The sequence below is a fragment of the Hydra viridissima genome, unplaced genomic scaffold, assembly GCF_058129835.1.
Source record: "Hydra viridissima isolate aposymbiotic clone 2 unplaced genomic scaffold, HvirCarnegie_v1 scaffold_11, whole genome shotgun sequence".
Lineage (NCBI taxonomy): Eukaryota > Metazoa > Cnidaria > Hydrozoa > Anthoathecata > Hydridae > Hydra > Hydra viridissima.
Genome location: NW_028324310.1, coordinates 12,604,289 through 12,622,025, shown reverse-complemented (window position 1 = coordinate 12,622,025; position 17,737 = coordinate 12,604,289). Strand labels below are relative to the sequence as shown.

The 17,737-nt window shown below is 29.0% G+C and overlaps 2 protein-coding genes across 3 annotated transcripts; both read right to left on the bottom strand.

Moving 5' to 3' along the window:
• Positions 1-3,565: 3,565 nt before the first annotated feature.
• Positions 3,566-12,693, bottom strand: LOC145191314 (uncharacterized). The gene is made up of 10 exons (XM_090066464.1): positions 11,851-12,693; positions 11,415-11,574; positions 10,715-10,872; positions 7,073-7,199; positions 6,119-6,177; positions 5,130-5,249; positions 4,627-4,713; positions 4,469-4,526; positions 4,294-4,380; positions 3,566-4,042 (listed from the first exon to the last, which is right to left on the bottom strand). Exons 1-10 carry the CDS (start codon positions 11,947-11,949, stop codon positions 3,951-3,953), a joined length of 1,047 nt encoding a protein of 348 aa, XP_089922590.1. The 5' UTR covers positions 11,950-12,693; the 3' UTR covers positions 3,566-3,950.
• A 1,808-nt stretch (positions 12,694-14,501) lies between these two features.
• On the bottom strand, positions 14,502-16,993 carry LOC145189951 (uncharacterized). 2 transcript variants are annotated; one of them, XM_090066461.1, is made up of 4 exons: positions 15,713-16,989; positions 15,498-15,618; positions 15,343-15,386; positions 14,502-15,253 (listed from the first exon to the last, which is right to left on the bottom strand). In XM_090066461.1, exons 1-4 carry the CDS (start codon positions 16,388-16,390, stop codon positions 14,654-14,656), a joined length of 1,443 nt encoding a protein of 480 aa, XP_089922587.1. In that variant the 5' UTR covers positions 16,391-16,989; the 3' UTR covers positions 14,502-14,653. The 2 variants fall into 2 exon arrangements, with proteins under 2 accessions (XP_089922587.1, XP_089922586.1); XM_090066460.1 differs by having other exon boundaries at positions 15,343-15,618; positions 15,713-16,993.
• Positions 16,994-17,737: the final 744 nt, after the last annotated feature.

The following is a 17,737-nucleotide window of genomic DNA, read 5'->3' as shown; positions in this document are numbered from 1 at the left end:
AAATCAACATAGAATTATCTATAAATGATAACGAAAACATTATAATGAAACTGCAATACCTAAAATACTGTTAATATTTTAGAAAAACCTTTTTTGCAAAAACAAACAAGCTCAATTTTGTATATCTTATCGTGGACCTTTTCTACTGAACGAAATAGTAAAGGCCAAACTTTGTTTTTTCATCTGAATTGACCTATTCCTTTTTCAAGCAATCTATTAAAAAAATAATTTTTTCAACGAAAAATATCCTTGATTTTTTTTGATTTTTTTAAAAATACTTTCAGTTGCTATACTACACCTTGATTTGTCATGTTTTATTTTGAGTTTCACTTTTAAAGTATGTAGAGTATTAAATTTATGATATATTTATGATATAACTTTATGATATATTATGATATATGATATATTAATGATATTAGTGATTATATATTCTCGGTATATATTTATTTTATATAGTATATAGATGCTTTTATTGAAGAAGAAAATAGATTTTTGTTAAGGGCTTCGTGATAAGGTCATTGCGATCTTCTTGAAGTCCTGTCGTTATAATATTATAAATCTTAATGTAAATAATATTATACGGCAAATAAATTAAAAAAAAAAAAAAAGTAAAAAAATTATCCTCAAAAAGAGTTTACTATAATTAAAAAGTAAAAATATTGTTCTTATCCGACAATCGTAATCTAAAAACGTTTAACTTTAACGAAATATTTGAAAAGTATATGCAAAAAAATATATACCACTATTTAAAAAAGAAACAACTTTAAAGCGTAAAAGAAATATAATATTAACAAAATATCGCAAAAACTTTCACAGAACAAAATGGCAATTTCAAACTTCGCGCATGAGGTAAATTCTAATACAGTCGATATGTGGCGTTAGCACCAGGGAAAACCTTACGGTTTCCGTCTGACTCCCAGTGCCATAACCCGGATGATAACCATACCAGATCCCCGGTTCAATACCATACGGGACCCGTCTGTATAGGCTAGCTGGGGAAGTACAAAAGAAATGCAAGTTTATTTAATAAATTCTTTATCCAAATTTTACGATTCAACTGTTGAAATAGAGTATTTAGTTACAAAGATTATAAATTATTTTTTATCAAATTTAAAAATTATTTCTCTGAAGACTCCACCTTTCATGTCGATGAATTCGATAATATGTTGCTTCATTATGTGTAACTTCAAAGGAGTTGTAGCCCTTAGATTTCTGTAGCTTGCAGAGAACTTCTCTAAATCTTTGACATATGTGAAGCTTAGTGATTTTCCAAAACAACCATGGACTGTTTTTATTTTTAAATTTCTAAGCACCTTAATGTATTTGGCAGCGGAAACTCCAAGACCACACAAGGGTACTTTGATGTTGCAGATTCCACACTTTTCCGTCCTGCCTCACTTCTCAGAAAGTGTGCAACTTCAATCATGTTGCGATTTCTTAGAAATCATAATGAAATTATTACAAAAATTGGCTTTAAACTCATATAAAAATTATTTTTAAAAGTATTTTTTACAAAAACTTACCTGGTATGTAGTTTTAATTAAAGTTTGTTCAATTTATCTAAAGAAAAGAAAGGTTTCTTAACCTCAGTCTTTCCGAAAGAGACAGTGAGTTGCTTCGGATCAAAAGTTTTCAAAGCTAAGGTGTTACCTGAGTCATTTCGTCAGGTTAGAATTATTTTGTTCTATCTCCCATTTTAAACGTTGAAAGAAAGTTTTTGATTTTTTTCTATAAGTAAAAATTATTTAAAATTTTACTATTACTTTTTTAAGAAATAATAACTTATTCTTTAAATAATTTATATTTAAAGAAACTTTTTAGAAAAAAAATTTCAAAAAAAAAATTTATTTTAAAAGTAATCATTACTTAGTAAAATTAACAATTCATTTTCTCCCAACGTTTAAAATTGGAGATAGAACAAAATAATTCTAACCTGACGATTTGTGCTGAAATCTTTTATAGAACTGGACAAAACGTTTCCTTGCGTTGTTGGGAATGTTGATTTTACAATAGCAGTCAAACTCTTTTGACTTTCTAATTTCGTACAGGGATGTGGAATTCCTTTTCCCACTTGGGCATAGCAATCTTGACAAATTAGTCTTTCTGCAGCTTTATTTGAAACATCTTTAGCGCCTTGATAAACAAGTTTTCCCGACTCATTTAACCATAGGAGCCAATATTCGTTCCACTTTTGATTTGCGCCCATTTTCACTAATAAAACATTCACATTTTCTCCCTCTGATAACTCTGGTATTCAGTCTAAGTTTTATAGCATATGTATGGCAACTGTAATAACCAAAGTAACGTAACTAAATTTTAACTAAAGTAAATTAAACATCAATATAGTTATAATCACCTTCATAACACGGCCGCATAGTGAAGTAAGGATCAGTCCCTGCAAGCATTTTTTCTACATTTCGAACAAAGCATGTTGGGAAGGTCAGAGTTATCCGCTGAATAATCTTTCTTTAAAATTATCTTAAAGTTTATTTAATAATCTTTCCAGAGGTTTTGATAAGGTTTGAGTAGTCATTTTTATTTTTAGATTCAAATAAATTGTTTCAGCATTATTTATTGATCTTAAATCCTTGACTTTCCTGAAGCCGCAAATGCAAAACTTTTTAACAAAATCACCTTGTTCTTTTGGTTGTTTAGCATTTTAAATGAATGCTTCAAATAAAAAACTTCTGAAATAGATTGATAATATTGGCATGATTTTTGTGGTGTTCGAAAAGATCGCCCAAATCCCCCCCTAGGGTATGTTCGCTTGTTTCATTTTAAACTAGATCGAAATTCATCGACAGATTTCAAATTACATCCAAAAAAATTTTTCGTTTAAAAGTTAAGACCATTTAAAGTTTTTTCAGGGAGTAAATTTAAGCTTTGCATGGTTATAAATCTTAAAAGAGAAAAGATTTTTTGATGAAATTTGAAATCTGTCGATAAATCTCGATCTAGTTTATGATAGAACAAAAAAAAATTTTTTTGATTAAAGGAGAAGTAGTTCTAGGAAGGGGGCTGTTAGGGGTCGGGGCGGGTTTGGTTTAGCTTCAATTACCCTGATTTTTTGCAAGTCATCCTCATTCGACACTAGTATCCAACATACCTGAAATTTGAGTATGCCCCATGTCTCTTAGTTACCTATCTTGAACAACAAAATTCCTGGGCACTCCCGTAAAATATGTGATTTTTCCCCAGGGCCCCACTAAAAAAAGTTGTCGTTTACATTTTTTGAACGAGGAAATGTTTTCTAATGATAATCAAAAAAAACTTCTGGGGATGTGTTGCAAGGTCTTAGAGCATGTTCCTATGCAGTGTAAAGTATCCAGTAAATCTGTTTGAACATCCATAAGCATTTTTAAATATTACCAAGAAACAAGCTGTTCTTCTATTTTGAACATTAGTTGTTACAGACGTGTCACGCAGTTATAAATAAACCAATAAAATCTCGGCAATTACCAGCAGTAACACAGAATTTCAAGTCAGGGTCTATCATTGTGGTATTTTACAGATCGACAACAGAACATTTGAAAACAAAGCACCAATAAAAATAAAATACAAAGTGTATTGAAACAGATTCTAACAAACTTTTGTATAAAGTTCTACATCTTCGGTATTTTATGTAGCTATAAAAAAACTTCAACGTAAAATGAAAACTAAAAAATGTACATTATTAATATATTAAACAGCTGATACAGAAATTATGTATTTATAAAAAAAGTCATCCAATGAAAGTAAAAACTTGATGTGAGACAAAAAAGAAAAGTGGACATCTATGCACGTTTAATGTGATAAAAACTTTTTTTTTTTTTATCAACTTTTCGAAAAAAATTATAAAAAGTTTTGGACTTTTGAAAGTCTTACTGTTCTGCACCAACAAAAAGATTTGAAAAACAATAGTGAAGATTTCAGCAATTTTACCATTACAAAGATCGCTAAAATAATTTACTTTAAGATGATTGCATGGAGTCGTAATTAGCTTGAACCTGCGGATTTTCAGCCGAAATCCTTCGTATTGGTAATCCAGAAACTTGTTCATACACTAATGCAAAAAATAAAAAAAAAAAAAAAAAGTAAACTAAAAACTAAAAATTTTTTTTTTTTTTAAATTTTAACCAGTTTTTGCAGCATTTTCATTTTTACAATTTTTCAAAAATCTTCTGTTTAAATTATTTCAAAAGAAAGCAGAAAGTAGTGCAACATAAAAATATCCCAATGCACGATGCATAAGAATATCCCGATACAGCAAACATGAATATCCCTATGAAAGAATTTCTGAATCAAAACACAAACCTTTTTCCTTTAATCCTTTGTTGAAATTTTTTGTGACAAAATAAGACCAAGTAAAGACAATTACGCGTAGAAGCAAGCCCACAACGCCTAAACCAGCAACGATTTGTAACAATTTCAAAATTTGCAAAAGTTCCAAAATTCGTAGAGTGCTTTGAATTATTCAAAGAAAACTTACCAGCAGCAATTATGCAAATGGAAATAATTTTTCCTTCAGTTTTGATTTCCTTAGCAGTCTTGTAAAAAAAAAATTTATTTTTAAAAAAGTTTAAAGGATAATTTATGTATAAATTAAAATCTATGTAAAAAAAAAACATTAAAATTTAATTGTCTAACCCTATTGAACAACCAAACAATATATATTGGCTCCAGTAGTCCTAATAACCAGAAAAAATAGCTGATTCGAATCTTCTCATAGCGCACCTAGCACAAAAATTAAAATCAAAAATGCTAGTATCCTTTGACTATTTGACACACTTTACCAATGGGCTTCAGATGATTTCATCTAAGCATTTAATATATGAGAGTTATTCGAATACATTTTCAAACTAGGCATAGGGGTTTGGTTGATCCGTTAATAAAAATTAGTAGCGAATCAAGCACAAACTTCTAATTCAGGCTTTTAAGATAAATTGAGTTTTCTGAAGTTTATCAAAATTGAACTGTTTATACGTATAAAGCAGAATATTTTTTTGGTGTGTAAAAAAAACAACAAAAAAACAATGATGCTTCCTCCAAACCAATTGAAAGTTTTCACGCAGTTATTTCAAACTTTTAAACCAGCAAACCTGTTTTTTAAAAAAACAGGTTTTCTTCTTTTATAAAATAGAACTCCTTACCATAAAGAAGCCCAAAAGAACCCAGAAAAAACTTAGTGGTACTCCAAAACCCAGAATAAACTTTTCATCCATTCCCAATGATCTCTCACTACCACTTAGAATCAAAACAAGCAAACTTATCTAAAAACAGATAAATGCTAATTATTTTAAATTAAAGCTTTTGATAAAACACTTTAAAAATATTTTTCATTGGTGTATATAAACTCAATAAAAAACTAAACAATATTGTACAGACCTAATTAACTTTTAACAAAATATGCAGAATTTTTTTCTGCTGCTGATTTAAGACTGTCGGTTCTCCACTAGGACAACAAGACACTTGTAACACTGTCTTAACCCCTTAACAGTATATGGTTATATTCATTGAAGGTAAAGTGATACTTACATGTGGATGACGAATATAGCCGTATATATTGTACTTACATGTGGATGACGAATATAGCCGTATAATACTGTAAAGAAATACCAAAGAGCATATACTGTTAAAGTATATGCTCTTTGGTATTTCTTTACTTATAATTTTTTTACTCTCCCCCTCCCCTCTTTTTTTTTTTTTTTCAACAAATAAAAATTTTTATTTATAAGTATTTATTTTAGAAGTTTCAATCAAAATTTTCTCATTGAAAAGACATTGAAATCTAATACCTTTATCTCCAATAACAAAATCACAAAATATTTTGTTTTATAAATTTTATAAAAATATTGTCTTTATAAAAATTCTATTACTTTGAACATGTAACAATTTGAACAAGTACCACTTAATTCATGTATGCTTTTAAAATATGTATGTATGCTTTTAAATAACAACAATAAAAAAGAAATGACTTAAAAAAATGTTCAGACTATTTTTTATGGATATTTAAAAATAATATATTTTTTTATCTATAATAAACAAATATAAAAATAATAATAATCATATAAAAATCAATAATAATCATATAAAAAATAATGTAGTAATACAAGTGCGATTTTGAAAGATTATAACTTACCACCAGCTGGAAATCAAACTTCAAAAATGCAGTAAAAATGAACATTGTTTGACACATGTCTAAAACATAACAAAGAATGCTACATAATATCTTAAGAGTTTTTTTTATACTTGTAAATAATATGCTTATAAACAAAACATCACTTAGTTGTCAATTACCCTAAAACGCTAAAAAGAGTTCCAAACTTATCTTACAATATTTTGTTTAAATAATAATAGTGTGATCAAAAATCACACATCTTAGTTATATTTTAGTTTTAAATAGAAATAACTAATACTTTCTCATGTTTCTTCGTTGAACTTGGTTTTAAGTTATGTTTTAAATTTGAAGCTATAGTACATACATTTTAGAATCTCTAATCATAATATTAAATCTCTATTCATACTAAAAAAATTGAAGATTACAAAGAGTAACAATAGATCCATTGTCACAAAAAATTTTCGTATTTGCATTCTTTTTCCCATGTACTAGTGCTAAGCTATGACTTCTAGCAATAAAAGAAGTTTTGTTTTAAACTGCTTTCACTTGAAAATATTTCAATGGCTAATATTTAAAATTGATTATATTTTTGTTACATTTAAAAAATATCTAAAAATATACTTATACTTTATTGTCTCCTAAATTATCCAAACACAAAATTTTATTTTCCTAAAAAATATGAAAAAAGTTCTCCAACTTTCAAACAAACTTTTTCGCCAAATGGATATTACAACTGTTAATGCACAAATATGTAAATAGCAATTTATCAAAAATAAGCACTACTTCATTAAAATGTCTGCTAATATTAGCATAATTATATATATATTAACATAATTAGTAGATCTTAAAATCACATGGAAAAAATTAAACAATACGATAAAAACAGGATAAACATAAGATGCTATTTTAATTTGATAAAAAAAAATTGCAGCACACACTTTTAGTTTTGAGGCCTTCAAATGTAAGGAAACATACTTTGAAGTAATGCATTCCCACCAACGGTTTTAAAAATAAGGTTCTTGGACCTGTAAAATCTGAAAGCAATCTTTATCCCCAAGCCAATATCAACTGGACCAACAACAGAAATTACAATTAGACGACCCTATAAAAATGTTTTAAAAAATAAATAAGATTAAGAAATACAAATATATCAAATTATTATATATATTTATATGTATGTATGTATGTATGTATGTATGTATGTATGTATGTATGTATGTATGTATGTATGTATGTATGTATGTATGTATGTATGTATGTATGTATGTATGTATGTATGTATGTATGTATGTATGTATGTATGTATGTATGTATGTACGTATGTACATATGTATGTATGTATAGACACACACACACAGTGTATATATAATTTATTACAGTTTTTCTTGAAAGAGAGAAATTTTTATTTGAGGTATCATGCAACTTAAATATAAGAAAACAGTACAGGTAAAGTTAAGTGAAATTATTTAATATGTAGGGGTTGCTACTGCTGTCTATAGTAATAAGAGATACTGGAAATCATATTTGCTTAATATATATATATTTTACAAATGCATTATATGAATCACAACTGCTAAAATAACAATTTTAATAGTCATTTAACTTTAATAGCCACCTAGTTATATTATTGATGCTTTAAATGAGCAGTTTATAAAATAAATGTTGATTTCTTTCAATTAGGATATTGTTGTGGGTTTTACAGGACTTTTAGTAACAGAAACTGTTTTTGTTCTTTGTCATTGGTTAAAATTCAAGCAAATTCCACAAGCTTCCATTACCCAAAACTTTATCTAATTATATATTTTTTAAAAAGTTATATTTTTAAGTGTTCAAAAAAATAATACTTTCATTTCCATATGAACTGTTCTTGTAACAGATAATTCACTTTGACATTTATTAATACAGCTAACTTTTATATAGCTTCTGTAATAAAATTTACTTTTAAAATGGACTGTAGACAGCATTTCGGTCAGCATTTTATGGATTAGAAACAAGGTAATAAACAAGGTAGAACCTATAAAGAAATTCAAGATATTGTCAAATGTTTACCTAACATGGCTGCTAATACTTTGAAGTTTTAATCAAAACATGAAACAAGAAGGAAGGAAAATTGTTAAAACTGCTAGGACAAGTTCAAATTATTGTAAATTTAGCAAAACAGAACACCAAAATTACCACTACCAAGATCAAACAGAATTTGGATTTGACAGCTAGTACCAAGACAACAAGAAATACCTTGTGTCTTGGTACTAGCTGTCATTTTGCATTAAAAGTATTACAGATCAATACCTCTGTAAAGATATTCTTCAAAAAACCATGCTACTCTACATTAAGTACAAAATGCCTTTAAAATAGCTATTTATGAAAAAAACTTAACTATGAGAGATTGTGGAATATGCAGTACAATCTGAAAAATGTGCACAATTTTTAGATTCAATATAGAATTGTTGTTCATTATCTATTAAAAATAAAAGAAACTGTAATTTCTTCTTTGCAAAAACAAGATAATACACACCATATTTCAATACTTTTAAACTAATTATATTGAAAACAGCTGTAACTTTCATTAGTAATTTAACCACTGCTCTTCATTTTCAGATGATTAGGCTAGCATGATTTTTTTTTATAACCATCTTATTTCCTTTTGTTTCCGTATTACTTAATGTAACAAGAACAGATGTAAGAGTTCTTGACATCTTAATGACTATGTCTCTTGTTTAGTTAGAGATTTATTGATATTAGAGGTACCCATAAGTAATCAATTATTTAAGTGGCATCAAAAAAATGACCTTTTGCCATCTTGTTGGTAGAGTTTCAATTCCCCATTCATAAAATTTAGTTTCTTTTGAAGAAAAATATTCTTCTAGGTGAGTTCAAACATCATCAACATTTTTGAAATTTTTATTCTTCAAGTAATGTTCCATGGAGTGAATGTGGTAAAATCTCCCAGTTTAGCTGTCTTACTTTTTCTTGGGTTAATTTTGCTGTGTGCAACTGAGCATTATCATGTTGCAATATTACTCCTTTTCAGTTCACCAGACCTGGTCATTTTACCAACAATTGGTTGTGCAATCTATCCAAATGTGGGCAATACAATTCAGCCGTAATTGTTTCTCCCGGTTTGAATAGTTCAAAATGGATTATGCCTCCACTGTCCCACCAAAAATGCAACAACACTTTCTTTAAAGTAAGGGATAGTTTAGGAGTGGGTATAGCTGTTGATTTGGAGAAAGCCATTGTTTGGTGCACTTGTTGGTGTTGTACAAGACCCATTTCTTGTCACCAGTAACAATCCTTTGTAAAAACAGCTCACTTCTTGTCTGCACAAAAGAGATGTGCAAATTGTAAGCTGTTGATTTTTATTCATCTCAGACAATAGATGTGGGACCCATATACCCTCCCTGTAAACCTTTCCAATTTCTTGAAGATGCCTTTGAATTGTTGACCAATACGTCTTCATACACACCACAACTTTTTTTTGTTGCAACTGTTGCACTAACACCTGATTGAAAATGAAACAACATGCAGTGACGTAAATGTTCTTCAGTTGGTTGATCATCCACTATTTTACACCAGAGTAATAAAAACATTTCAATTCACTTTAGTTACTAAATTCAAAGTCACAGATATTATATTGCACAATAAAACATGTCTGTATGCACTCATGCTCTGAGCTAGCATGAAACACATATTCCACACTAAAAATATTGATTACTTATGGATGCCCCTAATATTTCCCAACATGTCTTTTTGATTGTTCTCTCTGAGTAATTTAAAAATTCATATTTTAGTGTACACTTATCAGATTTAAATCATTTGAATGAATAAAATCAAAGAGATTCTCAAGTTCTGCTTTCTGCTTTTATTCCTTTAGCTTGAAATCATTTGAACAATTGGCTCTGTTCTCTTTCCTTATTTATTTATTTTCTTTTGATAGTACTTGACTTCTAGAAAGAACTTTTACATCTGAACAAGACAACAAATGATATGTACTTCCATAGTTTATAAGATTTATAAGAGAATTTTATCTAATTGTGACTATTAAGACCTGTCCAAGGTAATCAAAACATGACAAGCTTTTTCATAATTTAAGATGGAACTGGAAATCTCAGGAAAAAAAAGTTTGAACCATTTAAAGAATGGGGTCTTATGCCATATAAATAACCTCTTTTTATTTTTATTTTTTGACAAAAAACAAATAGTGGTCATTCGTATGGCATGAGACTTAGTTTTACTAACCCCTTAACCTGCATACATGTGCAGCTAAATATATTTTACTTCATTTAGTTATATAATTAAAAAAAATTATGGTTGTGAGTAATTTTATACTAGTTTTAAAAAGTTTCTTTTTTTTTTGTTTTGTTTTCTGTGATTTTACTATTTTACACTTATGAGCCTATTAAACTAGGTATGCAACATACTTTAATATGTGGCTGCATTGCATCAGAAACCTAAACATCTTTAAATCAAAAATACAACACTATTTAAATTTTATTTTTTGCTCTTATGTCCCTATTGAACTAAGGGTGCAAAACAATTGTGTTCAACATTGAGCAAAAGTTATCAAGTGCTATAATTAAAACATATAAAGAATGTATACTTATATCATCTACTTACCAACTTTAAGTCATGTGTATCCCCCATATCAAATCTACCTTTTACTATGTACTCAAAAATACAGTACAGCATGACAATCACTGTGGCAATAATGGACACAAGCAGCTCAAATGGACGCTCACGAAAAACCCCATGTATAATATAGTACAAAATGAATACTGTAAAAAGAAGAAATTCGTAATTTATGTTTACAAGTTTTATATAAATTCATTAATTATAAACATTAAACAGAAAAACCAAAGAAAAAGCTTTTCATTTTTATTACTTTAATTACTGATAACTATTATATCAGTTGAACTTATATTTAGGTTTATGAAGGGACATTTTTGCTTCCCACTCCTATTAGTATAAATTATAAAATCTACCTAGTGTAAAGTTGATATAAGCTATTTGAGAAGGCCATTAATGATGAAAATACATGTCATGCAAAATATCTTTTTTTTATTTAAGAAAACCATCCTTCAAAAAGAAAGTAAAAAGAAGAAAAGAAAAAACTCATTAAAATGGAAACTGCTTTTAAAAAAAAATTAAGATTATGTTAAATATATGAGATATGTGATATTAAATTGTTTTTCGAATTCACAAAAACCATTGCAGTAGTGTAATACAAAATAAATATAAACAACTTCATATACCTGTATAATATATCTTAGAAAAATCTATTTAAAAAATACAAAATAGTGAAATAATGGAAACTTACTTAAATTTATCAACAGCAAAAGAGCAAAAGTGAAGTCTGAAGTTGGAGGTTTTGATTCACGTATGCGCACCACAGTTATTATACCAGCCCCTACTATACTTACAAAAGCTAATAAGATAAATGTCACTTCTATTGGTTCCAAATCATTAACTAAGCGGAACTAGAAAATTTTAACAAAAATTAAATTAGTAATTAAAATACTAAAATTCATTTGTTAAATATGATACAGCATAAATAGATATTTTTAATATATGCATATGCTATATTCTTTCTTTTCCTATTTTCTAGATTAACATATATACATTCATAACATGCACTTAATGTTTTATTTTTAATGAACTTAGCTATATAAGTCTAGATAAAATATCTTCAAATAAACAGTGCATACAACCAAAACATATTTAAATTAACATTTTAAGATCAAGCATTAATATACCTTTCCAACATTTTGAACACTACCAGTGGTCTGCCGAGGTCTCAATAGTTCAGGAGAACTTCTAGAATTTTGTGCCATATACTTAGTTAAACTGCACATATAAACTAGTTTTTAAGTAATAAAACTATGGTTTCCAAAAATCTAGCCTTTTTGGAGTAAAAGCTAGTTTAGATAACTTATTTTTTAAGGTTAGGAAGTACCTAGCTCAGCAACTTTTGCATCTTATAATTTAGTCATGCCTCATAAATATTAGCATTACATACAACACAGACACAGACACACACACATATTGACATGGTTTATTACACACGTATTTGAACATTAGGAGTGCAATGTAGATTCAATTGATGGTCTGTTATTTACCTTTAAAACAGTTTGTTTTTTTTAATGATGAGAATACCTTCTTGAGTTTTTGGGCTTTCTAGCCACTTTTATTTGGTTCAATTGAAGGATAGCTATAGCAACACTATATATTTGTAAATATTAAAAATGAACTCAACTCTTTAAACTCCTTGCACCCGACATTAAAGTAAACCGATAGTTAAAGTTACGACTCAATAGATTTCGATTATTTTATTATTTTTCAAAAAACGATCGATTTAACAAAAGTTTACATAAAAAATGGATTATTTTATTTAAGACTTTAAACTCAAGTAACACAAGCATACAATCTTTTGGTAACCCCTTACGTCGAGACACATTTGTGTTTGTTTTTAAACGAATAGAAGGCGATAAGTTAATTCTTCGTATATTGTTTCTGACGAATTTTACTTGGTTTACTAATTTGTTTTTTTTTTTTATTTATAGTTGGTGTGCAAATGTAATAGTTCATTTTAGCAAATTGTTAGCACTGACCCTCACCCCAAACAAATTAATTCTTTCAATCGAAATAAAATTCGTTTAGATTTTCGTTAACCTTCTCAAAAAAAATTGTAAATTCGTTCAAAAAAGAAAAACAATTGTTTGTCTATAAATAGATTATATATATATATAAAAAATGAAGCTGATTGTAGAGAAAATAAATCTTTTTTATGACTTAATCACAGTAGAGCGAACAGGTTTTTTTGAATTGGGGGAGATGCTAGTATCAATAGATTCTTTTTACGTTACTCTAGCATTATAGACTCACGTTAATTTTATGTTTTCTAAAAATGAGCGCCTACAGTTAGGTTATTTATTATATATAGTTTATTTGTTATATGTAGTTAGCTTAGCTAATTAGCATAGCCTATTCATTTGACATGGATCGATGTTGATGCTTTTCGCTTTTAGGTCAATTTCGTTTACGATCCAAATCCTCATTTACGATCCAAATCCTCATTTAAACTTAAAAAAAAACGATTACCTTTTTGTTTTGTCTACAACTACCCTGAATACCGGTTGTTGTTTTTTTTACTTATGAATGGAATTGTAAAACGAGTTCAATTATTTATTATAAATATTAATACACAATACAGTTAAACACAAAGAAGATATCGTAGATTATAGCTAGTAATAGATGAATTGCTCGAGTCTGTTTGCTGTTTTATACCAGAGAGAGAAATATGATGCCTTAACCATAACATTTATACCTATTCCCAAAGGGAACATAAATTGTTTATGTAATACTAAACCAATCCAAACACGATACGTTTAACACGATTTGATATGCGCAACACCGATAAACCAATTCAGACTGCATTTTCTTTTTTGAGGCAAGATATCAATTGCGAAGCTTGATGAATACTCAAACCTGCAGACTTTTTCCAGGTGATATAAATACAAACAAAAAAAATGAAAAAATTATTAATGACATAAAATAGTTATTATTCCTATTGCAGAGAACTCTTCTTGATCATCATTTGTTGTTTCAGCAAAGCATCAACAACAGCTTTAAGAATGTCAAAATATTTTAGGGCCTTTTAGAATCATTTACATTAGATAATAAGATAATAAATCAGTGCAGTAAATAAGGTCAAAATGAAAAAGGTCACATTAAAAACTATCGTCGTTACGACTATATAAATAGTCCAATTCTCAATTTTTACGGTGGCGAGGTCTGTAGATGTAGATTAGGGTGTTTCAAAAAAAAGTCATGTATGAAAAAAAAAAAGAGCCCTAGCTTATCATCTGCCCAGACCATGATTTAGTACTAAGGATTTTTTTTTTTTTATATTTGAAAATCCTAAGGGTCCCTCCAGGGGGTAAAAGGGGCAGTTTTTTTAGCGTTTTGTACCATTTTTAAAACAGTTTGGAGGAAGTCTTAACATTAAAATTTTTAATTTTTTTTTTATATTTCTGTTTTTAAAGACCTAGTTAATCTAAATAAGACGGACTCTATTCTCCAAAAAAAAAAAGCTTCTAAAAACTGTTTTAAAAAATCCTAAATTTAGGGTTTTTTTGATTTTATAAAACCCATAAATGTTAAACAATATTTTTTTGAAATTCATATTAGTAGGTTTATTTTCGATTAAATTTTCGATGCAGTATTATATTAAACTCACTTGTATTCAGCTACAGAGTTTATTCTAGGAAATAATAAAAAAAGAGGGCCTGGGAATGAATAATAAGGAAATGATTAAATATTTTTTGTAATGAAATATTCAAAACCAAATGGTTTTTTCCGAAAACTAAAAAAAAAATAAAAATTTATGAAACTACAAAAAAAATTCAAATCCAATGTAAAATTTGTTTTAAATTGAAATACAGTAATCTTAGTTAATTTATGATCATCTTTATTACAGCTATCTATTAAAAACAAAGTAATTTTTCAAATTAAAAACAGATTAAAAATTTGTTAAACAAAAAAATGTAAAATAAAAAACTAGATTTTTTTTCTGCTAGCAGCATTTTCATAATCGATTTTTTTTCTGCTTTTTCTGTTTTTCTTGTAATCATTTGTGAAGAGAAGGGTGTCCTGCCTTTTCTCCTCAGAATATGCTCTGTTTATTAGGTCTTGAACTAATTTTACCGCCTTTTCAGAGCAGTCATTAACAACATCAAGTCCAATTACTGTTGCTTTAAATTCTAGATAAAAATCATTGAATTTCCAAAATTCTGGTGGTGTTTTCATCCATTGAGTTTCTGCTTTTCCATGTCTAAGCATATCAAAAACTAGCCACGACTTGTCTGTTATTAATGGAGCTAAACTAGGAGGCTCATCTTTACTGAAGTTAAGGCTTTTTAATATAGCTTGGTCCATTATTTGGCGCTCCAAAGGGAAATTTTCATTTGGACATCTTGGTAAACTATACAGTTTCTTGGCCATATCACCACGTTCCCTACATTCTTCATCTGCTAGGGCAAAAACTACCAAAGTGGGATCCAAATACCAAGTATGTCTAAGAATAGAGCTCGTAACAGCTTGGGAGCCAAGTAGATTCCATTCCTCATATCTTTTCATTTGCCAGTAAGCTTTCATATCCTAATAAACAGTATTAATAAATATTTTGAATCATTTTAATCAATAACAAGCTTTCTAACCTCTCAATAAATTATTAAAAGACCATATACCTGTGCTGGTGCTAAAGAACTTAACTCTGCTTTTAGAAACCACTCTGTATAGAAAAGAGATATGAATAAAACCATACCAGTTATTTCTTCTTTTTCTTTGTTAGTCAGGTTTGGAATTTCATTCATTAAAAGATACAATTTTAAATAGTATAAACCTTTTCCCATGAATCTTGAATGGTGAACTGGTCCCAGTAAATGGAATTTAAACCTATTTGACGATAGAACCATTAAAGTAAGTTCAGCTAGCTCATGGTATTCTTTTCTAACATTTCCATCCTAATAAATTTTTAATATATTTTTAATGTTACAATCGTTTCTTTTAAATATTTAGAATAAATAGACATAAACAAAATCAAAATTATAATAGCACCTTTTTAAAGATCTTTGAATTGATCACATTAGTAAAAAACTGAATAGCAGCTAATTTTTGATTATATATCCATGTTCCAGGTGGTATTATTAGTCTTTTCAGCTCCTTAGTTTCAGTATCTACACAGTTCCAATTTTTTTTTAGAAATTCAAATAGTTTGTTTTCTGGACCAGAAGTTTCGCTGCTAGGGTAAATCTTCCAGAAATGAGTTATGTGTCGCTCAATTATATGATGTCTACATGCAATCAGCAACAATGGGCGTTGAATCTGTTGAACTAATCTCATGCAAGTACCTTGCCATCTTCCTGTATTTGCTGAAGTTGTGTCAAAGCAGAGACATTTAACTTTATCTCCTAATCCAAAAAACTCCATTAATTCAAAAATAGCTTGCTTTTGATTAACCCCTGAACTAGACTCTATTGGAGGAATGCCAAGTAGTTCTGTTTTCCCATCAATCCTTACCAAAACTGCAATTCTATCTTTTTTTAATTGCTTTCCTTCCGTCAATTCATTTACTATTTTTCCATCAAAGTGTATGGTCATTAGTGAATCTGATGATACTACACTGTTTTTTATATATTCCCTTATTTCTGTTGCTCCGGCAGATACTATGTTCTCTGCAGCTCTATAAGATGTTGATTTAGAGCACTTAAAGTTTGCTACAGAACCACCAGCCATGACAATAACACTACTAATCAAAGCTGTATGTTGGTGGGGTGTTATACCCTCTCCCACTGCTGTATGAGCAGTAGACTGAAGTATATTTTTAGGAAGAAGAACAGAATTTTGAGTATTAGGAATCTCATTAAAATCAAAGTCGATATCTGTTTCCTGGCCTAAATCGTCGCTAGTGTAACTAGAAGAACTTAGATAATCTAAACCATTTTTATCTAACTCTACACATAGCTCTTTTTCTAAATTTGATTTGCTTCTTTTCTTTCTTCCTACAGAATACTCATATCTTTTATCTTTTCCTCCAAGACTTCCTTTCCTTTCCCAAAGCTGGTCTTTTAAGAAAGCAATATTGTAATTGAATTGCGTAAAGAAACTATTTACGGCGGATTTGATTGACGTAGTTTATTTGATATGTTGTAAATATAGTTTAAGCGGTTTATTTTATGAGCATATTTGAGGTTCTTTGTATAGTATAAATTGAAGGAAAACTTTTTGTAAAGGGGGGAGTTATTAAGGAGAAAAGAAAATGTAGAACTGAAACGTTGTGTTCGCTGCGAGAAAACAACAAGCTAGCCGGGCACATGATGGAGCCATCTTCGAATAATTAGAACATCTTTGAAAAATACGATGGTATATCCGATCCCGCAATTTAGTCGCAGGGAACAAAAGTTGTTGCAGAGAAGCAACGCGTTGAGTTGACAGTGCTCTTTCCAGTTTTGTTGCGAAGTAATACTTAGTCTTCGATTGTTTGTGAGTAGAAGATAAGAAGGATGTGAAGAGAATCGAAGATGTCTATTTATCGAGTTTTTCCTTTGGATGCCTACGTGGCATGAGTTGTGTACGAAGCAGAAGATGAGAGATGAGGAACAAATGGATGTCTCTTTTGCTGATCTAAAACGTTTCTCGTGTTTGGCAGAGTAGCCTGACGAGAGGGTGCGACTGGCGTTGTAGTTGGATTGCCAGAAGCGGTATTTGAGATTTGGATCCGCAAAAGAAACAATTGTTGTGATGTTCCGCAAAGCAAGAGTTGCTTTGAATTAAATGTGATCCCGAAGGATCAAGGAGGAGTGTAATTGAATTGCGTGAAGAAACTATTTACGGCGGATTTGATTGACGTAGTTTATTTGATATGTTGTAAATATAGTTTAAGCGGTTTATTTTATGAGCATATTTGATGTTCTTTGTATAGTATAAATTGAAGGAAAACTTTTTGTAAAGGGGGGAGTTATTAAGGAGAAAAGAAAATGTAGAACTGAAACGTTGTGTTCGCTGCGAGAAAACAACAAATATCTTCTTCCTTGTCTTTCACTTTTCTCATTTTATCTTTTAATATTTCCTCAAACATAACAT

Coding starts and splice junctions, on each gene's coding strand:
- LOC145189951 (XM_090066460.1), bottom strand. CDS start 16,390: ATGGCTGGTGGTTCTGTAGCAAACTTTAAGTGCTCTAAATCAACATCT. Junction 15,619..15,712: donor ATTCAAAGATCTTTAAAAAG/GTGCTATTATAA, acceptor AAAATTTATTAG/GATGGAAATGTTAGAAAAGA. Junction 15,254..15,342: donor GTTCTTTAGCACCAGCACAG/GTATATGGTCTT, acceptor ACTGTTTATTAG/GATATGAAAGCTTACTGGCA.
- LOC145191314 (XM_090066464.1), bottom strand. CDS start 11,949: ATGTGCAGTTTAACTAAGTATATGGCACAAAATTCTAGAAGTTCTCCT. Junction 5,250..6,118: donor AGTTTGATTTCCAGCTGGTG/GTAAGTTATAAT, acceptor ATCTGTTTTTAG/ATAAGTTTGCTTGTTTTGAT. Junction 4,043..4,293: donor CAAAGGATTAAAGGAAAAAG/GTTTGTGTTTTG, acceptor TTTTTGCATTAG/TGTATGAACAAGTTTCTGGA.